The following is a 24655-nucleotide window of genomic DNA, read 5'->3' as shown; positions in this document are numbered from 1 at the left end:
CAGTTCTCTCTGCCCCTGAAGCAGAGCCCCAGCCAAGGTCTGACATGGCAGCCCAGCCGGCTCAGCCACCGCACGACCAAGTTGCTGTTTAACTACCGCTGCAGCGATGGTCCTGAGGCAGGGAAGCAGCCCCTGGTCAGGGTGCCCCTGCGTGTGCCCACTGGCCATCTCCTCTGTCTTCTCTGTGCTGACGCCTGTCCCTCTGTCCCTGCCGCCCCGCACCCCACAGCGCATGGACCTGGACCGCAGGCGCGAGGAGGCCCGCAACCCCAAGCGGAAGCCACGCCTGATGGAGGAGGATGAGCTCCCCTCGTGGATCATCAAGGACGACGCAGAGGTGGAGCGGCTGACATGCGAGGAGGAGGAGGAGAAGATGTTCGGCCGCGGCTCCCGCCATCGCAAGGAGGTGGACTACAGCGACTCGCTGACTGAGAAGCAGTGGCTCAAGGTACATGCCGGAGAGGGCCGCGGGTGGGGCTCGGGCAGCGCAGGGCTCGGCCGCCAGGATCGAGGCCTTCGTCTGAATCCTGGGCAGTACCCTTCGGCCGTTCTTGGTCGGTTTTCACTCACGACAGCGACCCTTCCCACGTGGGGTCAGGTTCACTCAGTTCCTCCTGATGGAACTCAGGAAGGCACCCCTGTGCGGTTCCCGAGCTGCTCAAAACCCACTTCTGGGTGGAGTTGGCCCTTCCAGCGTCAGGTTTAAGCAAAATATTGCCAGTCTTTGCATGGGGCTGACCGGAGGACCCAGGGATATATTGGGGATCGTCAAGTCACCCTGCAAAATGGTTGAGATTGGTGATGGGGTCAGGCAGCCCCGCCTTTGCGTGCGTCACCCCTGGGAGCTGTGGGGAGGGAAGAGGGAGGAAGCCCCTGCCCGAGGCTCCCGGCACCAGCTGCTCATGGAGGTGATGTGAGCACCTGTTTTCAGCAGGTGGCTCCCGGCCCTCGCAGCTGCCGACAGCTGAGTCAGGGCTGCGGGCGGCTGCTGGTCCTCCTGCTTCCGCCCCCCGCCCCCACCCGAGCGAGGGCGCTCTACATTTGCACAGGGGCCTGGCACTGGGGTTACAGTGACAAATCAGACCCCATTCCTGCTCCAGGGGTTCTGAGTGTAGAGGTGATGAGTAAGAGTCCAACCCTCGAGTTGTTGTCCCTGAGACAACACTTCCTGAAAGGCAGATGGCGGCTTTCGGTTACGCCCTGCTGAGTGTCACACCCTGGAATGAGCAGCTGTCTCCCCAGGCCTCTTATCACACACCCTGGGGTTCCCCTTAAGTAACTGCAGCCCCAGTGCTTTTTCAGCCATGTGGCCAGGTGGCCCTGGTCCCCTCCTGGGAGCTCAGAACACCCCAGACTTGCGAGCTCGCCCACTGAGCTGTGCACCAGAGGGAGTTGTTGAAACATGCCAGGAACCACCGAACCTCGGGTGGGCTGGGGGCGTGTGTGTGTCTCATTCCCTGCCGTCAGCCCAGGGCTCCAGGGCCCAGAAGAGAACCTTGGATGAAGGAACGTCGTACCAACCACAGTCCCGAGCGGCTCGCGTGGGGCCTTTGCCAGCCCGGCATTACTGAGACAATGGGTGCCCTTTAAAAAACAGCTGCCCACACGCTAATGATGATAGTCGGTGCGCATTTCTTTCTCCCTCCTCCCTTTCTTTGAGGAATAACTTTACCCGTGTAAGATGTACAGTTCAGTGATTTTTGGTATATTCACAGAGTTCTGAAACTATCACCACAAATGAAGCTTAGTACATTCTCACCCCAAAGAAACTGTTTTCTCTTTAGCTATCTTCCCATCCCTTTATTCCCCCTAGCCTTTGACATCCGCTAAACAACTTCTCTGTTTCAATAATTTTGCCTAAACAGGAAATTTTCTATAAATGAAATCATGCATTATGTGATCCTTTGATGTCTGGGTTTCTTCACTTAGCAAAATATTTTCAAGATTCATCCAGGTTCTAGCATATATCAGGACTTCATTCTTTTCATGGTTGGATAATGTTCCATTATAAGAATATACAACACTTGTTTATCTAGTCATTAGTTGATGGACCGTGGGGTTGTTTCCACTTTTTAGCTATTGTGCATAATGCGGTGGTGAACATTTGTGTACAGGTTTTGTGAGGACATATGTTTTGATTTCTCTGGGGTGTGTATCTAGGAGTGGATCAAATGGTAATTCTCTGTTTAACCTTTTGAGGAACGAAAACTGTTTTCCAAAGTGGCTGCACTATTTTACATTCCCACCAGCAGCACAGAAGGGTTCCAGTTTCTCCAGGTCCTCGCTGATAACTTTCTATTTGCCTTTTGATTCTAGCCATCCTAGTGGGTGTGCAGTGGTATCTTATTGTGGTTTTGAATTGCTTCCGGTGGGGTGGGAGGGTGGTGGTGGCGCTAATGGTGTTGGGCACCTTTTCACATACTTTTTGGCCATTTGTAGATCTTCTTTAAAGTCTTTTATCAGATATATGATTTGCAAATATTTTCTCCTATTCCGTGGGGTGGTTTTTGTCTTTGCTTTTCACTTTTTTTTTACATATTTTTAAATTTTATTTATTTTATTTATTCATTGCTTTTGGCTGCATCGGGTCTTTGTTGCTGCGCGCAGGCTTTCTCTAGTTGCAGTGAGTGGGGACCACTCTTCCTTGCGGTGCGTGGGCTTCTCATTGCAGTGGCTTCTCTTGTTGCAGAGCACGGGCTCTAGGTGCGTGGGCTTCAGTAGTTGTGTCTCACGGGCTCAGTAGTCATGGCTCGCGGGCTTTAGAGCTCAGGCTTAGTAGTTGTGGCGCACGGACTTAGTTGCTCCGTGGCATGTGGGATCTTCCCAAACCAGGGCTCGAACCTGTGTCCCCCGCATCGGCAGGTGGATTCTTAACCACTGCACCACCAGGGAAGCCCCTGTTTTTCACTTTCTTGATACTGTTCTTTGAAGCACAGAATTATAAAATTTTGATGAAGTCAAATTTATTTGTTTGTCTCTTTTCGCCTGTGCCTTGGTAGCATGCCTGAGAATCCATTGCCAATTGATGGTCACAAAGATTTACCCCTGTGTTTCCTTTCAAGAGTTTTAGAGTCTCAGCTCTTACATGTAGGTCCGTGATCCTTTTTTTTCTTTTCTTCTTTTTTTTTAAAAAAAATTATTTATTTATTTTTGGCTGTGTTGGGTCTTCATTGCTGCTCACGGGCTTTCTCTAGTTGCGGCGAGCGGGGGCTACTCTTCATCACGGTGCGCGGGCTTCTCATTGCGGTGGCTTCTCTGTTGCGGAGCATGGGCTCTAGGCATGCGGGCTTCGGTAGTTGTGGCACACAGGCTCAGTAGTTGTGGCTCCTGGGCTCTAGAGCGCAGGCTCAGTAATTGTGGTGCGCGGGCTTAGTTGCTCCGTGGCATGTGGGATCTTCCCGGGCCAGGGCTCAAACCCATGTCCCCTGCACTGGCAAGAGGATCTTAACCACTGCGCCACCAGGGAAGTCCACCGTTAATCGTTTTTGAGTTAATTTTTGCGTATGGCGTGAGGTCAGGGTCCAACTTCATTCTTTTGCATGTGGCTATCTGGTTGTCCCAGCACCATTGTTGAAAAGTCTATTCTTTCCCATTTGAGCACATGCCATTTTTTTAATATATCATACTGAATAAAATTTACATTAATAAAAGAGATATTTACCCAAATCAGGCACTCCTCTGTCTTAGTGGTGGACATGTAATTCGCACCACTTCTCTGGCAGCCACTCTGATGCCATATGTACCCAAACCCTGTAGAATGTACTTGGCTCTTGCCCTTCTGGGCTGACCTGCATGTCTAGGGCACAGGACCAGAGACCCCAGTATTAGATTCCTGGGACTGCTGTAACAATTACCACAAACTTGGTGGCTTAACACAATAGGAATTTATTCTCTCACAGTTCTGGAGGCTAGGAGTCTGAAATCTATGTGTCAGCAGGACCATGTTCCCTCTGAAGGCTGCTTCCTTGCCTCTTCCAGCTTTCGGTGGCCCCAGTATTCCTTGGCTTGTGGCCACGTCACTCCAGTCTCTGCCTCCGCCTTCACATGGATGTCCGCAGTGTCTCTCTTACGGCCTTTTCTGACTCCTTGGATTTGGGCCCATGCTAATGTAGTATGATCTTATCTCTATTCTTAACCTATTACATCTGCAAAAACCCTATTACCCCATAAGATGACATGGATGGTGGATGCCTCCTTCCACCACCCTGACCCTTCAGATCTTAAGTGCCCACCTCTGGGAAGCTCTCCCAAACCCTGACAGGACACATCTGCTCCACCATTCTCAGAGCACCTCTTACCCTCCTTCTTGGCACTCAGCACACTTGTCACCATGTCTGTGGGCTGTGTATTACTGTCTCCCCTCCATGAGGGGCTGTGTTCAGTGCCTGGCCCTGTACCTGCACTCAGGTGCAGCTGGTAACTGTGATGAATAACCAGTGCATCCGTTTGGGTCCAGGCCCCACTCCCGTTTCTGATTCCAAGCCCCCGTAGAAACCTGGCTTCCCATCACTTTGTGTTCACGGCTAAAACATGCAAGTTAGTTATTATCGTTGAGAATTTATACATCGGAACTATTTTAAAGTTAACACTCAGGTTCGTGTTCTTCAACCCAGCGGTTTCACTTTCAGGAATCTATCTAAAAGAAAGACAAATGTCAGTTATGACAGTACTTAGAATAGCCCACCCACCCATTCTTGCAAAACTGGAAAGAACCTAAATGCCCAACTACAGAGGAAGTTAAGTTAAGGCCCATTTTACAAGGAAATACTATTAAATAGGCATTAAAAATTATGTTGCAGAAAAACGAGAGGAAGTATATCCAGGACATAATAAGCAAAAAGATGAGTCGTGATGTGGTATGTGGCTCGATCCCGGTGCTGCCTCGATTGTGCACATGTGCGTGGGAAGGTGGGACATCCTACAGGTGGAGGGTGGGGACGACTGCACAGCAGGAGCGTTCCCAGTGCCACTGAACTGCATACTTGACAGTGTTTGAAGCGGCTGACTTTATGTTATGTGTATCTTACTACAGTTTTTTAAAAACATGGAACATGGTCTAGAGCAGAAGTGTTGACGGGGTCACCTCTGGGTGGAGGGTTTGCAGGAGCCCACTCTTCAGGCTTCGCACAGTGAGGCTGTGACACTTAAATTTGTAACATACGCCATTTATCTGCGAAGAACGGGCTTGGGTGGGCTGGCATCGGGGAGACAGAGCTGGCCCTCACGGCCCCCGTGCCCTCGGAGCCCATCCAGAGCCCCAGCATGCGTCCCGCCCCAGGCAGGCCCCCGGGTTTGCGCCGCGGCCTCTGCTTGTCGACCTCGGTGCTGGCTGTCCTATTTTTACCACTATTGACCCTGAAGGCCATCGAGGAGGGCACGCTGGAGGAGATCGAAGAGGAGGTCCGGCAGAAGAAATCGTCGCGGAAGCGCAAGAGGGACAGCGATGCCGGCCCCTCCACCCCGACCACCAGCACCCGCAGCCGCGACAAGGACGACGAGAGCAAGAAGCAGAAGAAGCGTGGCCGGCCGCCTGCCGAGAAGCTCTCCCCCAACCCGCCCAACCTCACCAAGAAGATGAAGAAGATCGTGGATGCTGTGATCAAGTACAAGGACAGGTAAGCGGGGGGCGGGGCGGGCGGGCAGGGGCCTCTGGGAGGGGCCGGCGAGCCCGCTGCCCGGGCAGTCACTCCACAAACTCAGGTCGAATCTCTGTCTCGGAGCCTCTGTCCTCGTGGGACGTGACATTAACGTCCTGGAAGAGGGGAGACAGGCAGCGTCAGCCATGGTGAGAGGGCAGGGGAGGCGACGTTCAAGAGGGGCCCTGAGGAGGGCAGGTCTGGGGACAAGGGGTCCAGGAGGTGGCCGGCGGGTTCGAGGCCAGTGGCAGGGTGAGTGTGGGAGAAGGGCGTCTGTGCTGTGATGGAGGCCGATCACGTGGCTGGTGGACCGTGGTGAGGAGGTGCCTGTGGCTGGAGCAGAGAGCCAGTGGTTTTCCTTCTGTAGACAGTCCCCCACCCTGCCTGGCTATGGTCTCCCTGGGCCATCACAGGTCAGCCGCTTGTGGAGAAGACATAGACCAGGCTCCCCCTAGGCACTGGGGCCCCTGCCCTCACAGACACGCCAACCACAGGACAATGCATGCTTTCTGCTTTGTAGATCCATTTGTGGATCATGAGTACTACGTAAGTAAGAAGAAGAAAACAATGGCTCTCCCGCGGCCCTCCTAGGAGACTTGTGCCCATCCTGCCAGCGCAGGGTGGGTCGTGTGGAGCTGCACAGGGCAGCCAGGGGCATCCTTCCGCGCCCCCCCCCCCAGTGTCTTGTTCCACTTTCTGCTATATGCAGATCGATGAGGCTGTCCCCGTAACGGGAGGGTTTTACGACTTGAATTCATAGTAATGCTCTGCAGTCAGTCACAAGCAAAGTAGGGGAGAATTTAATCTGTCTGAGGGAATAGTGTCAAGGCATGAGCCCATGGTGTATCATTTGGAGAAACTGTTACCAAGCCTGTGATTTCAGGGGGTGGTGATGGTTATAGTACCCAAAAAAGGATACAAATTGCTCTTTAAAAAGAATTCTTTATTATTGGAAGAGAAACAAATGATGAAGTGGAAAAGAGGCATATTTAAGTTCAACTGCTAGGCCTAAAAATGTTACATTTTGTGTCAGTGTTTTTTTGGGTTTTTTTAGGTGTATATTGGGGTTTTTTAAATTAATTAATTTTATTTTTGGCTGCACACGGGCTTCAGTAGTTGTGGCTCGCAGGCTCTAGAGCACAGGCTCAGTAGTTGTGGCACATGGGCTTAGTCGCTCCACGGCATGTGGGATCTTCCCCGACCAGCGCTCAAACCCGTGTCCCCTGCATTGGCAGGCGGATTCTTAACCATTGCGCCACAAGGGAAGTTCCTTGTGTCAGTATTGAGAACAAAATATTGAACTCATTTGCAAACTTCACCTTTGAGGCCAATTCCACAAAGAAAAAAGTAGACCAACAATTATTTGTAATATGGAATGTGCAAAAATCCAATGAAAATAATAGACCCTGATGTTTTCTTCCTAATAGTATTCTTGCAAGGGAACCTTAACATTGTCAAAATGAAGAAGACCCTTGAAGGTCAGTGGGGAAGGATGGACTTTCCAAAAAGTCATGCTGATCACTGGGATATCCATCCATACGGAGAAGACGAATATTGACCCCTCCTCACGCCATACACATATATTAATTTGAAATGGATTACAGACATAAACGTGATGTAAATCAACTATATTTCAATAAATCTTTTTTTAAAAACCCATAAATGTGAAAGGTACAACATGGGAAAAAATTTTCATGTCTTTAAAGGAGGCATAGACTTCTTCAGTAGGACAGAAACGCCACTGGCCATAAAAGACTCACAAGTTAGACTTCACTCAAATTAAGAACATTTGTTCATCGAAGGACACCCTCATGAAGATGGTGAAAATTGCCACAGACTAGGAAAAGAAAATTCAATTTTAAAATGGGCAAAAGGCATGAACAGACACCTCCCAGAAGAAGATACCCCAGTGACCAATCAACGTGTGAAAAGGTGCTCGGGATCGCCACATCGACGTCATAACAAGAAGGAAGTGCACAATAAAATGAGCGTGAGGTGCCTCCTCACACACACCAGAAGTGTTAAAGTTCCTTTTAGTACCACCAAGGACGTGGAGCAGTAGCACCTCACACCCTGCTCATGGGAGCATGTGGCTCTGGGCAGTATCTTCTGAAGCTCGACACACAGATGAAGCTTCTGACCCAGCCACTCCCGTCCTAGTCCTGAATGCATACATCCACCAGAAGACATGTACAGGTGCATCCATAGCAGCTTTGATCACGACTCCCCTAAAGGAAACAGCCCAGTGTCCACCCACAGGAGAACACGTCCAGAGCGGCCTAGTCGAAGAACAGAATTCTAACAGCCACGAGAACAGACAAGCTACCACTCCCTGGGAGAATCTTACACTCTGTTGAGTGAGAGAAGCCAGACACAGAAAAGTACGTATTGTATGCTTCCAGTTATAGGAAGTTAAGCTGACCGACGGTGATGAGCATGGATCAGTGGTTACCTCAAGTTGGAATTGACAGGGACGGGACGCCAGGGAGCCTTCTGGGACGTTGGGGTCTTGGTCTGCACATGAAAACCTTCGCCAGGCTGTACACCTAAGATAAAGATGTGCGGACTTTCCTGTAGTAGGTTACACCTCGGTTTAAAAATAGTAGACACTTGAAATCGGCACCCTGCACTCGATAAGGCCTTGGATATTTTCAAACTAAAAATATGTCAAGTGTCAGTCCACTTTCTTAGTCATCCTATGACTTAGAGAAAAGGCACTGTGCTTAGCTGAAGATCACGTGACAGAAGAGAAGCTGGCTCCCCTGGCTGCTGCAAATAGCTGTTCTCCCAGGCCCATGCAAGATTGGGTGATAAATCGGGCAATGAATTAAAACTAGCTTTTAGGGTTCAGTGACATCTTGTCAAGACTGGCCTATGTCAGGACACCAAGATCCTGGTAGGGATTCTGAGATCCAGCCTGATGAGAGCCCTGACACTGCAGTCACAGAGCTGAGCTCCCAGGTCTGTCAGACCCACGTGGTGGTGCCTCCGGGGAGGGCTTGAAGCATGGCGTATGCTTAACCTCACGTCCTCCTGGAACAATGGCCCCACTGGACGGGGAGTTCGACATTAGACTGGGGAGAACTGCAGAGGAGTTACAAGTGGGACGGAGAATATGACCATTCCAGGAAGCCTCCTACACGCTGGCTTTGAGAAACATTTGGTTCTCAGTTGGAGCAGGGCCTTCCACTCGCTGGTTTGCTGGTGGCCACACAGGAAGAGATCAAACAAGGCACATAAACTCAGGAAAATAGTCACGTCATCCTGGTTGAAACGTTACTTCATGGAAGATGCTTTCAGAGATGATGTTTGGGTACAAACTTGACCTACTTAATGGACATTTTTGACGTTCTTATCAAAACATAAGAATTTGAAACCATGGGGAAAACTACAATATGGTTCATGCAGCTGTAGGGTTAGGCACAGTCTATAGACCACCCTGTCTTCTGACAACAACTGCAGAGTTCAGGGTCCCCAAGACCACCCTCAGTCTCGATAATTTCCCTAGAAGGACTCTCAGCACTCTCTGAAAGCTGGTGTACTCACAGTTATGGTTTATTACAGCGAAAGGACACAGATTAAAACCAGCCGAGGGGAGAGGCGCAGGGAGCAGCGTCCTCCCCGTGGAATCGCCGGCCACAGTGACTTTCCTGGCAACATTACGAGAAGATGCACACAGAGCATTGCCAGTCTGGGAAGCCTTGGTGTCTAGCCTTGAACTTGGTCAGTATACCCGGCCGACCTCCCACGTGGCTGCCCAGTCTCCAGTCCCTCTGTGGTTGAACCGATGCTGCTTGACCCGACGCCCCTGCCTGGAATCACACTTAGACTGTGCCAGAGGCCCCCAGCTAAACAAAGGTACCCCACCAGGCGGGACATTCAAGGACAGAGACATGGCCTCCCAGGAGCCAAGGGCAAAGGCCAGACCTTTCTTTGGGCCAGGTTAAATTCTTTATGACACAGCTGTCACGTACCTGGAAGGTTCTGAGGGACTGGCCACCACGCCAAGGAGAACAGGATTGGAACAAAACCAGAGGTAGCTTGACGTGCACTTTCTTGTCTCAGACTTCCGATTGCTCCTTTCCAGAAGAGAAAATGAAACTTTGGATTTAAAAATCACATTTGCTTTCTAGAACCCTGTGATTAGCTAAACTCTGTACTTGAGTTAAATGTGGATCCTGAGGAGAGAACTTATTGTTACAGCTTGGTTCTTCCTGGACACCAAAGAATGATTACAGGACATCGCCAGCGTTTGGATTCAGAGTGGGGAGCCTGCCTTGCTGAGCAGGGGCCATGGCGCTGCTCTTCCTGCCCCCAGTGACCGTGGTGGGAGTGGGGTTGCACCTCAAAGCAGTGACTCCAGAGAGAAGCGGCTCGGCCATGCCTCTGCTGCTGAGTCTGAGCAGGGCCGCCCCGCCCCCAATTTGCACCACTCCAAATGTTGCTACTGAGTGTTGATTTCAAGATCCCTACCCCCCCACCCCCCGCCCCAGTGGTGTTAAAATACCAGTGCCGTCGTGTTTGATAGAACCTTTGCATGTACATCCTGACCTGCACGCAGGTAATGTCCTGATTTGGAAGCTTTTGCGTCTTTCATGTGTGTTCAGATTCAGGGCTGCCAGGCCCACCCCTCCCGAGGCCCCAGTGCACCCTGTGAGCGGCCCTCCCTCGAGTTGTGAGGTCTCTAGCCTTCGCAGCTGCGACCCTCTGCTGGGTGGTGGTGAAAATACATGTCCTTCCGTGGGGTCACAGTGGGAAAACGCTGGAAGAGTCTGCAGTTTAACGCAACTGAGGGCTGGCACAGGCAACCTTGGGGTCCAGCATGGCCTCCGGGAGGAGTGCCACATAAGCAGAGCCTGAGGAAAAGCAGGGGCCCACCAGGGAAGAGGAGGGAAGGAGCATCACAGGCCAAGGAACTGCGCATGCAGGGGCCCGGAGGCCAATCCCGCACGCAGGGCCTCGCAGGGTGCCTCCTCCTTGGTGGTTGGAAATCTCGCAACTGCACAGAGGAACCCTCGGGTTAACAGCCAGAAGTGAAACCAGAATTAAGGAATTAAGCTGGAAGTAGGGATTTTCACTTTAAAATATCTAAGCGCGCCAATAAGTTAGGCTGCAGGGTCAGGTTGGGATTTGTCGCGGAGCTGCGTGTGCTGCCGGTGGCTGTCTTCTTCCCTGGTCCTTCGGAGGGATTCAGCAGCTGGTGGCCGAGGCATTTAGGCACCGTCTCCAAGTGCCAGTCAGCAGGTGTGTGCTCCAGGGCGCATCCCGTGGTGCCTTTAGGATGGCTTCAGAGAAGTGCATCTTCTGGAAGGCGCCACCTCAGGGGGCAGGCTCCAGAGGACCCCACAGAGCCCCTTCTGTGTGCCCTGCTGGCTGATGTGTAGAGCTTGACCGTTAACTGCTACAGGGCAGAGTTGTCACTGCTGTAAAGACTGTGCGTTGGACAGTGGAGGCCCATCGGCACCAAGCTGCCTGAATTTGATCATCGAGCCTGGGTCGTGGAAGAGAACATCTTTGTTTTTAGGAGATACTCATAAGTTATTTCCAGATGGTTCAGAAAGTTGGTGTTGTGTACAGGCCGCCCAGGCTAAGCCTCCCAGGGCTAAGCCCCACTAGGTGGACCCTCTGGGTCCCCTTCTCCTGTCCTCTTACCAGGAGGCAGCAGCCCTGTAAGGACCATAGGGTTTGAGTGTCACAGAGACCTGGGATCAATGCCAGATCCACTGTGGGTGACGAAGGGCCCCACCACATCCACGGTGGCAGCTTCAGCCAGGCCTGGTGGCCACTGCCCCAACCCCATCAGCACTTGCCCTCTGCCCTTGCAGGAGCCCTGCATCATCACCTTGATTAGAATCAAAAAGCAGGTGGCTCTTCAGTTGCAAGGTTGTGCTTTGATTGGCAAGAAAAACCGGGGCAGTGTAACAGGCTCCAGGGCAGGTTGTCAGGCAGAAACATTCTCTAGGAGAGGGCACCCCGGTTGGCTGCAGGCCCTTCAGAACAGGCCTCTGGGGAGAAGGGAGAGGGTGGAGGGTGGGCGGGTCTGGGAGCCCTTTCCTGACGGGGCAGGGAGGCCTCAGGCTTCTCCTGCCTCGGCCTTTGGAAGGGTGCGCTGGCCCTTCATCGGGAGCCCAAGCTTGGAATGGGCACTGCAGGGCAAGAGGCGGCCCTCCGCCTGTGGGGTCAGCGCTGTCTGCTCAGCCCCGAGTCCAGAGCCTGGCGTGAGAGGCGCCGAGGTGAGATGTCTTGAGAACAGTGCTGATCCCCATTATTAATCCCCGGGCCCGCCTGAGCGTGGGCACAGGCCAGGCTGCTAGCCGAGTGGGGCTCAAAGCCACGGGAGGCTTAGCCCAGGTGGCCTCGCTGAGCCGTGCTGAGGTTCTGAGCCTGCCACGGAATTTGCGGGAAGAAGCCCCACCTGCCCAGTTAGTCAAGCCGATTCCATCCCCCTGCTTCACTCCCTGCTGCTAATCGCCATGGTGGAGACAGAGCACGCCAAAACAACAACGAAAAACAGGGTTCTAATTTTAAGGGTCTTAAAAGTAGAATTACATAAAAGCTTAAAATAGGACAGGTACAGATAGATACCTGGACTCCAGAAACAAGTAGATTTGGGTGAGCAGGTGGCAGCCTGCCCCTCCCGTCCCTCTGCCCACCTCGGAATCCCCTGTGAGACCCTGTGAAGTGCTCAGTGCATTTCAGCAGGCATGTGCTTCTTCTGTACTCAGGAAGCAGTAGAGGAACATTCGTGAAAATATCAGTAGAATAGGATAAACAGGTAAGGCAGGAGGTGTAAAATGGAAAATTCCAGACAATCGGGGAAAACAAATGAGGGGGAAAGGATGAATAAAAAGGTCCAAAGTCAAGGTCAAATAAATGAGAAATTACCAAAACACAGGTAAAATTTAAAAGGAAGCCAGGAGACAGCTAGATAAAAGGATTGAAAGGCAGATAGAGAAGTGTCAAACTTCTGAGGTGAAACTCAGAAACTAAATTAAAAATGTAATTTAACTAAGATTAAAATTTAGGAGGAGGGAAGAGAGAGTGTCTGCGGGGGCCTCCAGAGAGGTGTGGAAGTGGGTCTGTGGGTCCCGGACGGTGGCAGCACGGTTTCCCCACCCGCCGACCCCCAGACACACCGCAGCCCCTTGGTCCCGGCAGTCCAGGGATCCCCAGCACCCGTAGCTCCCAGGGTGGCCATCCTGCAGACCCTGCCACCTGAGAAGGAGCTTGAGGCCTACTCTGCCTTGGCGCCGCTCGGTGCTCAGAGCGGATGGTAACGTGGGGGCTCCAAACAGGAAGCACGCTCCTCAAGACCGAGGTCACTCAGCCCTGCAGAGTGGCCTTGGGCCTCCCTGCACTCACATGACCAGCTCCGCCCACCCCTGGCCACAGCTCCTGGGCTTGCTGTGCCTCTCATTTTCATCTTCTCCCTGGTCCTGAGAAATGTTCTGTGAAGTGCCATGAACGGTGCTCGTCACCCGCAGCTAACGTCCCTGAGCAGCTGCCACGGCAGAGCACAGCACTGGCTCTCGTGGCGTTCAGGTCAGCCTGGGGAAGCTGGAACGTACACTTGGAGTAGATGCCACCCCTGAGAGCCAGGCTGGATTATGATCCGGCTTCTGCTGCTTGCCGTGTGACCCTCTTCTCCAGAATGAGGGTTTCACACTAAGTGGTTTCAAATCCAGCTTAGCGGGGGTGGGGGTGGGGTGGTCAGGTTTTCTTTAAAATGAGATTTGGATTTCATCATTGAACTGTATTAAGAAACATGAGCCCCCAGGTGTGTCATTGGCTTCTGTAAAATAATCAGTTCATTAGAAATTTTGGCTCATGAGATTCTTAATCAGCTTTGTGACCTACAGCCAGTCCAGCCCTCAGCATGTGGACCCTGCAGTAAAGCTTCCCCACCCTCCCTCTTTGTTGGAAGAGTGTGCTAAGAGTGCAGGGCAGGCAGCCTACAGACCTTCCTTGTTGGCAGGTTCCTTGGTGAATATCATTTCCTTTCACTCGTGCATGAGTCAGGAGTTTTTCTGTACCACACAGCCATAAATCTGACACTGAGATTGATCTTTTAAGGGTGGATGCCTGGCAGGTGGAGGCTCTTAGTAAATATTTGTAAGTGGATCTGCCCCAGACTTCTCACTTTCCTAATTCTCCAGATATCCTTGACTTTGTAATGGGTCAAAAAATTGAACCTGGAAAGTAATTTTGTACTAATACCTCTTTAATGTGTTTCATTGTATCATTTTCAAATTTCATGAATGGTGTACATACACATAATCTGAGATTCTGTTTCAGATAAATGTTCTGCTGCTAAGTCAATTTTTAAAATCGTGACCTCATATCCAGGACCCTTGCTGGCTCAGTTCACTAAGAGTCAAAAGAGAAAATAGTCCCAGGGTGAGAAGATGTTATCAAGAGGTGTCATGGGAAGAGGGTCTGAACTGCACTCTAGGAAGGAGAGGGGGGCTGAGGGACTGGGGAGGAGGCAACTAGGATCTGTCTTGAGTACTATCTTCAGTTGATTGCTTCTGCCTGCCTGAGGCTATCAGGGCTCAAGAGATAGTGCTCTGATCCATTTGCAATGTCTGCCCTGGTCAAAGGGTGAGGAATGGAAGGCATCAAGCAGTATGTTATCATCCCCAATACAGACATTCTTTCTGTTATTTTCAGGATTCATACCAGGGGTCAACAAACCAAATTTGCAAACTAGCAAAAATATAGATATGGCCCACGACTTGTATGTGTATAGTCTGTGAATTAAGAATTTTTTTTAGGTGAGTTTCAGAGAATCAAAAGAATACTGTTTCATGATGTGAAATTATATGAAAATCAAATTTTGTTTCTTATAAATGAGGAATACAGCCAAACTCTGTTGGCCTACATGTTCTCTGTGGCCACTTTGGTGCAACGATGGTAGAGTTGAGTAGTTGTAACAGAGGTGGTATAGCCCACAAAGCCTATAACTTTTTTTTTTTTTTTTTTTTTTGCGGTACGTGGGCCTCTCACTGTTGTGGCCTCTCCCATTGTGGAGCACAGGCTCTGGACGCGCAGGCTCAGCAGCCGCGGTTCACGGGCCCAGCCGCTCCGCAGCATGTGGGATCTTCTCGGATCGGGGCACGAACCCGTGTCCCCTGCATCGGCAGGCGGACTCTCAACCACTGCGCCACCAGGGAAGCCCAGCCTATAACATTTATACTCACTGTTCATAGACGAAGTTTGCTGACCCTTGATTTAGAACAGTACATGGGGGGAATTCCCTGGCGGTCCAGTGATTAGGGCTCCACGCTCTCACTGCCGAGGGCCCGGGTTCGATCCCTGGTTGGGGAACTAAGATCCCGCAAACCACACAGTGCGGCCCCCCCAAAAAAAAGGACGACAACAACAACAAAAAGATTCTAGAACAGTATATGGGAAAGGATGAGAGAGACCCCTGACTTAGCCTAGGGCACCTGTGCTCAGGTCCTGCCTGCCACCAATTTTCTGTGTCTGGGCCAGCTCTCATAACCTCTCTGGTTTCTCCATCTGTTCGAATGGGATATCGACGGATGACCTCTTAAATGCTGAGAGTCTGTGGTTCTGTCCTGTTCGGGGGTTTGGGTCTGTTTTTTTGTTTGTTTTGCTTTTTGTCTCGTCTGATTCTTTGTTTCTCCTTCACATGTTATCTTTTTGTTTCAAGGACACATCAAAGGATGTGTCCATTTAGACTTTGGGGCTCTATGTATCAGGAACTCAGGTGTAAGCCCCGCAAGCAGAACAGGGGTTCCTTTGGCTTGGAGGTCATGGAGGAGTTAGTGAAGTCTAGCTTTCAGGACCCAGAGCCACCTGCCACCTCTCCCCTTACCCCTGTGGTGAAACACAGCTCTGGGCACCGTCCTCAAGGCCTCACACACCAAGAAAAAAGACCTCTGCTTCCCCAGCTCCTGGCAAAAAGGCCCAGGGAAGGGCTCTTATTGGCTGGCTGCGTCCCAGGCTCTTGCCTGGACCAGTCACTGAGACCCAACGGCTGAGGAGCTGTGCTTGGTCGCGCCATAGTCTTGGGGGGAGAGGTGGGGACTCAGTGACGGGCAGCCCCACCAGAACCCTGAGTTGGTGTGGGGGAGGGCACGTTCCCATAGGGAGGAGACCATCTGGGCAGGTTAAATAATAAGGGTCCCAACCAGGGCTCTTCGGGCTCTAAGGAGAAGGGCTTAGAAAACTAGATAAGGCCCCCCCCACCGCATGGTCACAAACCTCGTTCAGTAAGAAATGACCTCTGGGCTAGATGTGGGAGGAATTGGAGCTCCAGGCGAGGCCCTAGTCACTCTGAGCCCCTCTGTGTCTCGTGTCCCGATGTGATGGGGACAGGGCAGTGAACGAGGTAGAAGAAAATCCCTGCTGTGGGAACTGACATCTAGAGGCTGGAAAATAACGTCACTGTCATATGTAACAGCAGCCACCACTGCTAGTGTTACCAAAAACCAGGTGACAGGCCAGGCTGGAGGCATTAGGGCCATGGTGGGTGCTTCCTTTCTTTGTGTCTGAATTGGGGTCACAGGGCCGATGCTGACAGCAGCAGGATTCTCTCAGGCTCCTTCATTCGCGTGCCCACCGCTGCCAGGCGGCCGGACGCAGAGCAGAGCCAGAGGTGGAGTTCCAGCAATTCTGCCTGGCAGAAACTTCTTCAGAGCAAGTCTCACAAGGCAGGAGGCATGTCTCACCAACAGTGGTGAGCGGGGAGGCCAGGCCTGGGGGCTCACCCTGTGGGATCCCGTAACCTCAAATTCAAGAGGAGGCCAAGCTCGGCCAGGTGCTGGAGGTCGGGGAGGCTCACGGGAGCAAGCACTGAAAGTTTGTGCCTTTACGTGTCATCTCAGTCATCCGTGTTATTACGAGGTGTCGGGAGGATGACATTTATGCGGAGGTGAGGGTGGGAGCCGGGGTTCCCTGGGGGAGCAACCGCTTCGGTGATTCTGAGGCGACTGAGCAGGTGGAGAGGGGCGCTGACATCGGAGGTCACGGGCAGCCCATCCTGGAGAGCCAAGCAGCCCCGAGGAGGGGGGCACCGGTGAGCGAGCCTGGAAGGCCGCACCAGCCCCTGGTTGGGGGGTGAGGGCTCTCCAGGGGACTTCTAAGGATTAAAAATGACTTCTCAGCACTTTGGCAACGAAAATCTTATGGCAGTGGCTTTTCAAGAGGTCTTCACCGTCAGAGAGGGCGGTTTTAAAAGTCCCCCGTGACCCTGGCGCCCTGCCCCTCCCTCACACACGACCAGTTCCAGGCCCTCTGCCCTCAGCACGTGGCACCAGACAACAGTTCTCGGGCCAGGTGGGCCTTTTATTCCTCAGGGACGCGATTTCCCCAGAGGTTTGTGAGGGTTTTGCTCTGGAATTTCACTCTATATCATGGCGCTGGAATCCCGCTTCCTGAGCTCCCTGAAGGGCCACGCACACCCCGAGGCCAGGCCACCTGTGTGGATGCCACGGGTGAGCCCGGAGCGCGTGGCCCTAGCACCACATACAAGCCTGTTTGTGGGCTGCAGCGTTAATTTAGCGGGTCTAAAACTGGCGTTGCCAGGAGACAGCATCGCCACACTGGAGGCTGAAGGGAGGCTGAGGGTGGATGTCTCTCTGTTCGCCCCCTCCTCGTCCAGGCACTGGGAGGATGTTGCCTCGGAGCTCCTGGCCCCAGCATAGCCGGGCGAGGGTGTGGCACAGCCTGGCGGCCCAGTGCTCAGGTTCCTCATCTCATGGCCACTCACGGCACGTCTTTCCTCTGCTCCCTTGTGCAAAGCAAGCACCTCATTGGAAAAGACTAGAAAACAGCTTTTGTCATCCATTAGCATCTTGCCGGGGGGCATCTCTCCTAGGGTTTTGGCCAGATTCTCTGAAGTTCGCTGCTCGTAAGTGCCGCCTGTGAGAGGTGCACAGTGTGCTTGGGAAACTGGCCTCTGAAGGTGCGGGCACTTGATGCTCCCAACGTGAGCAAACTGGTTTTTGCGTCATAAACAAATAATCAGGGCTCTTCTCCCTCTTTCAAGTGCCAAGGCTTTCGCTGCATGTGGCACGTGATGCTGTTTCCTCCAGGGCTGGGGTGGGGGAGGGGAGATGGGAGGAAGTTGGGTGAGTTCAGAGCCTCGATTCAAATGCATCAGGGGCCTCTCTGCATGGCTGCCCCTCAGGAATGTTCCAGAACTCACAAGACAGCACAGGTACGGGAAGTAATTCCCAAGTCAGCCTTGAATTTCTCACCGGCTCTGTCCTCAAGCAATGGGGGAGTGGCCTGGTGGGGGGGCGCCGGGCAGGGGGTGAGGGCTCCCCGGCAGGCAGGGCCTGTGAGTGACGCCGCCGTGTCCCTCCTTGCAGTAGTAGTGGACGTCAGCTCAGCGAGGTGTTCATCCAGCTGCCGTCCCGCAAGGAGCTGCCTGAGTACTACGAGCTCATCCGCAAGCCTGTGGACTTCAAGAAGATAAAGGTAACCCCGTGTCGAGTGTGCGGGGAGAAGGACGTGCCACGTCGGCGTTTGGGGGATTCCGAGCCTGGGCCTCGGGCCCCCCCAAGCAGGGAGCCAGGCGTTGGACGTAGGGGTCCTGAGGATGTGACGGGCGCCCCCCGCCCCCGGCACCCACAGCTGGGCCTCCACGTCTGCACAGAGCCTGGGGGTTCAGCCGTGACCTCGTCAGGCAGAGGGACGCCGGGTGCGAGGGGGTCCAGAGGTAAGGCCGCTTCTCCCGCCCACAGGAGCGCATCCGCAGCCACAAGTACCGCAGCCTCAACGACCTAGAGAAGGACGTGATGCTGCTGTGCCAGAACGCGCAGACCTTCAACCTGGAGGGCTCCCTGGTGAGCAGCCCCCAGCCCCGGGTGACACGCCCCTCAGCCCCCCGCCCGTGAATTGACTGGTTTTAAAAAAGACTCCCTCCAACTTGGACTATTTTACTCATTACAGAAGCAATGTGTGTGTATTACTGAAAAAATAGCAGAAAATAAAAACAAACTAAAAAGAGGAAGTAGACTCGGTGCCATCCATCCATGGTGACCCTGGGAACAGTCTGCGTACATCTCGGAATCTGTTTTGAATTCCCTCGGGGACTCTCTTGAAAGGAATCCTGTGCTGTGTCCCATTCTGGGATGAAATTCATGTACACACACAGCCTTATTAGCCTAGCAGTTTCCTTAAGTGTCGGGATGGGTGCCTCTCGGAAAAGAGGTCTGATAGTCATGTATTTGGGGGAGATGCTGGCTTCAGCGAGGGGCACGCGTTTCTAATGTTACGGCAGACCCCCTCAGAGCCTTTAAAAACGCGCTCGGGGGCCTCCCTGGTGGCGCAGTGGTTGAGAGTCCGCCTGCCGATGCAGGGGACACGGGTTCGTGCCCCAGTCCGGGAAGATCCCACATGCCACAGAGCGGCTGGGCCCGTGAGCCATGGCCGCTGAGCCTGAGCGTCCGGAGCCTGTGCTCCGCAACGGGAGAGGCCACAACAGTGAGAGGCCCGCGTACCACAAAAAAAAAAAAAAAACAAAAAAAACGCGCTCGGTGCAATTCTTCAAAGGGAGGGAGGAACGTGTGGTTATTTCTGAACGAACACACCGGACCTTTTGTCTGGGGCCCCTTCATCAACCCGGTGCTCTCTGGGGCACCAGCTGAGAAAGGATTATTGAGCTGTCCCTCTGCCAGGACTGGGGCCCAGCGGGCGGGGAGCTCCCCAGCAGGCCCCACACCTGAGCCCCGTGTGTTTCCGCCTAGATCTACGAAGACTCCATCGTCCTCCAGTCGGTCTTCACCAGCGTGCGGCAGAAAATCGAGAAGGAGGAAGACAGTGAAGGGGAGGAGAGTGAGGAGGAAGAGGAGGGCGAGGAGGAAGGCTCGGAGTCGGAGTGTGAGTCTGGGCGGGGGGGGGGGGGGGGGGGGGGTGGAGGGGCGCATCCCCGGGGTGAGGGGAGGCGGGGATGGGGCCACACCCACCTGAGGGGACCCAAAGCCCGCACGGCTCCCAGACGCCCCTGGCTCCAAGGTGCCATGCTCTCCCGAGCTCACATCTTCTTTCCTCCTGGTGCCCACCCCAGCTCGCTCGGTCAAAGTGAAGATCAAGCTGGGCCGGAAGGAGAAGGCCCAGGACCGGCTCAAGGGCGGCCGGCGGCGGCCAAGCCGTGGCTCCAGGGCCAAGCCGGTGGTGAGCGACGACGACAGTGAGGAGGAGCAGGACGAGGTAAAGCCTGCGGGGCCCGGGCAGGCGGGTCGCTGCACGTCTGCGCCGTGCCACGTGCTGGCCCCTGGTCCAAGGCCAACAGCCCCGCTCCCCAGATGCGGAGACCAAGGCTCAGCCTTGTATGGCCTGGGACTCAAGTCCAAGCCCACGCGGCCCTACAAGCAGTGCTCTTGGAGCTGGTGGGCTTCAGGCGGGGCATCCCAGCCTGTTCCTGCTGCAGCAGCCTGCAGAGCTGCCAACCCAGGGCACCAGGGCTGCCGAGCTCGGGCTGGCAGTGTTGGGGCGGGAGGCGGTGAGATCGGAGGTGCCGCCAGCAGGTCCTCATGCCCACAGCACAGGGCCCTCCAGCCGCCAGGACTGCCATGGTGTCCTCACTGCATGGGGCACACGCCCTGCACCCCAGGTCTCTGCTTGTGGCTCTGTTCCGGCCTGTCTAGAAGGATTTCTAAACAATGGTAGTGGGTTAAGAAAAAGCAAGCAAAAAACAAAAGGTCCCATAATCCACAGTCATAAAAACATTGTGCAGCAGACCCTGTGAGCGGGGCTGTGAGCGGTGCCTCGGTGATGGTCCCCCTGGCACAGGCTGCAGTCCCTCGCTCACCAGGGAAGAGCCACAGGAGCATCAAGCCTGGACACTTTCATGGGCGTGGGGGCACGAGCAGACCCACTGGCTGGGTTTAAATAAGCTTTGCCCTCTGGGTCTAGCCCGGATGCCAGGCCCTTCCCTGCTGTAGGGCCTGGGCATTTCACTTCACTTCTGAGCCTGTCTCCACTTCTACAAAGCACGGAGGTCAAGTCGATTACACGGGGCCTGGCTCCCAGAACAGCCTGACAAGCACCATTTTGTTGTTGTTAGTCTTTTTTTCTTTTTTAAAATATTTATTTATTTGGTTGCACCAGGTCTTAGTTGCAGCACGCAGCCTCCTTAGTTGTGACATGCGAACTCTTGGTTGCAGCATGCATGTGGGATCTAGTTCCCCGACCAGGGATGGAACCTGGGCCCCCCGCACTGGAAATGAGGAGTCTTAACCACTGGACCACCAGGAAAGTCCCTCGTTAGTTTTCTTGTATAGCTATTTGCAATAGCAGCAAAACCAGGTGCCTTCGGACTTCCCTGGTGGTGCAGTGGTGAAGAATCCGCCTGCCAATGCAGGGGACACGGGTTCGAGCCGTGGTCCGGGAAGATCCCACGTGCCGCAGAGCAACTAAGCCCATGCGTCACAAGTGCTGAGCCTGCGCTCTAGAGCCCACGAGCCACAACTACTGAAGCCCGCGTGCCTAGAGCCTGTACTCCGCCACAAGAGAAGCCACTGCGATGAGAAGCCCCTGTTCACTGCGACCAGAGAAAGCCCGTGTGCAGCAATGAAGACCCAACACAGCCAAAAATAAATTAATTAATTAGGAAAAAAAAAACCCAGGTGCCTCAGAATAAACTGACCGTAGACATCCATGGTCTTATGGGGACGTTAATGACATTGTGAACACGGGAGTGGCGGCCCTTGTTTCTGGAGAGGAGGGTCTGAGCTGTAAAGCTCCCCATCTGCCCGTCTGGATCCAGCAGGGCTTCTGTGGCCCTTGCCAAGCTGTTTAAAACGTTTATACAGGAGAGCAGAGATTTTACGTGGTCAGGAATCGCCAAGGTGGTTTTAAAGCCACAGGTCAGGGGAATTCCCTGTCGGCCCAGTGGTGAAGACTTGGCGCTGTAACTGCTGTGGGCCCGGGTTCCATCCCTGGTCAGAGAACTAAGATCCCGCAAGCTGCGCGGCATGCCCACAAAAATAAAATAAAGCCGCAAGTCAGGGGCACAGGGACCGGCAGACAGCAGTGGGACAGAGCAGGGAAGGCCCAGCAAGCCTCCCACGTCCCGAGGAAGAGCCGATGTGGACACGGGGGACAGTCTGTGGGAGAACGGTGACGTCACGGTGTGGCCATGGCAGCAGGGGATGAGGGCAAAGGCCAGTCCGCACCCAGCCTCGTGGAGCCAGTGCTGCCCGCTCCCTGCAGGGCAGAGCGGTTCTGCTGCCTGCATTGGTGGTTGAGTGCATCTAAAGCTGAGGTCGGTGCCAGTCGGGGTGCTCCTGAGGGCGGGGCTGACTCACGCTTTCTCCTCCTGTCCCCCCTCCAGGACCGCTCAGGAAGTGGCAGCGAGGAAGACTGAGTCCCGACATTCCAGAGTCTCAACCCCGAGCCGCTCGTTCCAGATCTGAGATGGTGTAGCCCTTAGCAGTAACGGGTAGCAGCAGATATAGTTTCAGACTTGGGATAAACTGTGTAAACAAAAATCTTCCATATTTATACAGCAGAGAAGATGTAGGACTGTTTGTGTCTGGCCCTGTCCTGGCATCAGTAGCGTTGGTAACAGCATTAACTGTTTAAAATGAGAAAAAAAAAAAAAAAGAATTATGAATTGGGGAACACGCGACACCTGTTTTTCTTTTCCTTCCCTGGCAGTACTGTTTCGGCCGCAGTTTGGAATCACTGTAGTTTAAGCTGTGGATGCATGTGTGTAGCCGTCCACTCCTCGTACTGTATTTTATTGGACAGGTCAGACTCGCCAGGGCCAGGGGTCCATAGGCCCGGCGGGGGTATGTCAGTGTCACTGGATGTCAAACAGTAATAAATTAAACCTACAACAAAAGTCTTGCCTTCTGGTGGACTCATTCCCGGCTCCTGGGGTGGTGGTGAATGTCCGCTGCCACCCCAAGCGCTGTGAGGCCCTGGGGCCCCGTGTGGGGCCTAACCATATCCGGGCCCCTGTCCTCCCATCACCAGATCCCAGGGGTCCCATTTCATAGGGGAGGACACTGAAGCCCATGCAAAGGCAAACACCTTGCCCAGGCCTCACACCATCTGACTGCAAGCCTGGGCTCTGGCTCCCTTACCACTGTCATTCTCCATCATGTGTTCAAGCCTGCCCTGTCATGCAGGGAGCAAACAGCTCAGTCCCTTCCCCTCTGCAGCTAAGGTGGGGTCGGGGAGACAGTCACATAAACAGGCAGGTGCAGGACTTCCCTGGTGGCGCAGTGGTTAAGAATCCACCTGCCAGAGGGAGGGGATATGGGTATCTATGTATACGTATGGCTGATTCACTTTGTTATACAGCAGAAACTAACACAACAATGTAAAGCAATTATACTCCAATAAAGATGTTAAAAAAAAAAAAGACACTTAAAGAAAAAAAGAAAAAATCCACCTGCCAATGCCAGGGACACAGGTTTGAGCCCTGGTCCGGGAAGATCCCACATGCCGTGGAGCAGCTAAGCCCATGCACCACAGCTACTGAGCCTGTGCTCTAGAGCCTGCAAGCCACAACTACTGAGCCCACGTGCTGCAACTACTGAAGCCCGCATGCCTAGAGCCCGTGCTCCGCAACAAGAGAAGCCACCGCAATGAGAAGCCCGTGCACCACAACGAAGAGTAGCCCCCGCTCGCCGCAACTAGAGAAAGCCGCGTGCAGCAACAAAGACCCAAAGCAGCCATAAATAAATATATTTTGGAAAAAAACGGCAGGTGCCACACAGCAGTCAGAGCTGTGACACGGGAATCCCAGGGCATTGTGGGAGCCCAGGTGATCAGGGAGAGCTCCCAAGTCCAGAACTTACTTTGGGTTCTATAGTTTTTGTCTCTTCATTAAGATCTTGTATTTGCAAGTCATTGTCATCATATTTGCCTTTAATTCTTCAAACACTGTTCACTTTAATTCTTTGAACATTTTTTTTTTTTTGCGGTATGTGGGCCTCTCTGTTGTGGGCTCTCCCGTTGCGGAGCACAGGCTCCGGACGCGCAGGCTCAGCGGCCATGGCTCACAGGCCCAGCCGCTCCGCGGCATGTGGGATCCTCCCGGACCGGGTCATGAACCTGTGTCCCCTGCATCAGCAGGCGGACTCTCGACCACTGCGCCACCAGGGAAGCCCTTGAACATATTTTTATTGACTGCTGTGAAGTCCAGCATCTGGACCCCTGGAGAGAACATTTCTAGTGACTGCTTTTTTCCTCGGGGTGGGTCGCACTTTGCTCTTTCTTTGCATGTCTTGCTTTTTTTTTTTTGGCCTTTCTGCCTGGCCTGTGGGACCACAGCTCCCCAACCAGGGATCAAACCCACGCCCTCGGCAGTGAAAGCACAGAGTCCTAACCACTGGACGGCCAGGGAATTCACTCAAAAATGGACATTTTTAAATAATAGATTATAGCAGCTCTGAATTCCAACCCCCCCCCCACAGGGCGTTGTCCTGGTGGCTTTTTTTTTTTTTTTTTGCGGTATGCGGGCCTCTCACTTGTGGCATCTCCCGTTGCGGAGCACAGGCTCCGGACGCGCAGGCTCAGCGGCCATGGCTCACATGCCCAACCGCTCTGCGGCATGTGGGATCGTCCCAGACCGGGGCACGAAGCCCAATCCCCTGCATCGGCAGGCGGACTCTCAACCACTGCGCCACCAGGGAAACCCCTGGTGGCATTTTTGTTTTGTTTGTTTTAGTTATTGCTGAGCTGACTCTGTAGGGTCTCTCTCCCCCACTGTGTGCAGCTGTTTTTATGTTTGAAAGTTATTGTTTTTCATTATCTTTAAGCTGACTCCCTCTTGGAGTCACCCCTGGGTCGGCCTAGCTTCGGGTCAGCCAGTGATGGCACAGAGGTTGTGCTCAAACCCCTGAGTCAGTGAGGCCCTGTGCCAGGGGCCCGTGCTCAGGCAGTTTGCAAGCCAGACCTGCCTTTGCCTCCTGCCGTCCCTCTTGCATATTCTCAACATGTGCACATGGCCTCCTGCTGAGCAGCTGGGTTGACGGGGCTCCCTCCGTCTCTCGTGCAGCCTGGCACACACGCACACACACAGACACACA

General features: G+C 53.5%; 1 protein-coding gene across 17 annotated transcripts in view; it reads left to right on the top strand.

Moving 5' to 3' along the window:
* SMARCA4 (SWI/SNF related BAF chromatin remodeling complex subunit ATPase 4) overlaps nt 1–22458 on the top strand; it is an 87810-nt gene extending 65352 nt beyond the window's left edge. For 7 of the 17 annotated variants that reach the window (XM_027085123.1, XM_027085110.1, XM_027085119.1 and 4 more), the window contains 8 exons: nt 230–448; nt 4800–4856; nt 5353–5615; nt 17978–18086; nt 18353–18454; nt 19358–19490; nt 19678–19820; nt 21946–22458. In XM_027085123.1, coding sequence (XP_026940924.1) covers nt 230–448; nt 4800–4856; nt 5353–5615; nt 17978–18086; nt 18353–18454; nt 19358–19490; nt 19678–19820; nt 21946–21978 — 1059 coding nt within the window. In that variant the 3' untranslated portion in view covers nt 21979–22458. Of the gene's footprint in view, nt 1–229; nt 449–4799; nt 4857–5352; nt 5616–7063; nt 10198–17977; nt 18087–18352; nt 18455–19357; nt 19491–19677; nt 19821–21945 lie in introns of those variants that run through there. The other 10 variants (XM_027085126.1, XM_027085120.1, XM_027085116.1 and 7 more) reach the window with 8 other exon arrangements.
* Nucleotides 22459–24655: the final 2197 nt, after the last annotated feature.

The sequence above is a fragment of the Aethalodelphis obliquidens genome, unplaced genomic scaffold (genome assembly GCF_003676395.1).
Source record: "Aethalodelphis obliquidens isolate GAN/ISIS:26980383/991018 unplaced genomic scaffold, ASM367639v1 scaffold53, whole genome shotgun sequence".
Classification (NCBI taxonomy): Eukaryota; Metazoa; Chordata; class Mammalia; order Artiodactyla; family Delphinidae; genus Aethalodelphis; species Aethalodelphis obliquidens.
The sequence above is the reverse complement of the archived record's forward strand: the minus strand, read 5'-3'. Positions and strand labels throughout refer to the sequence as shown.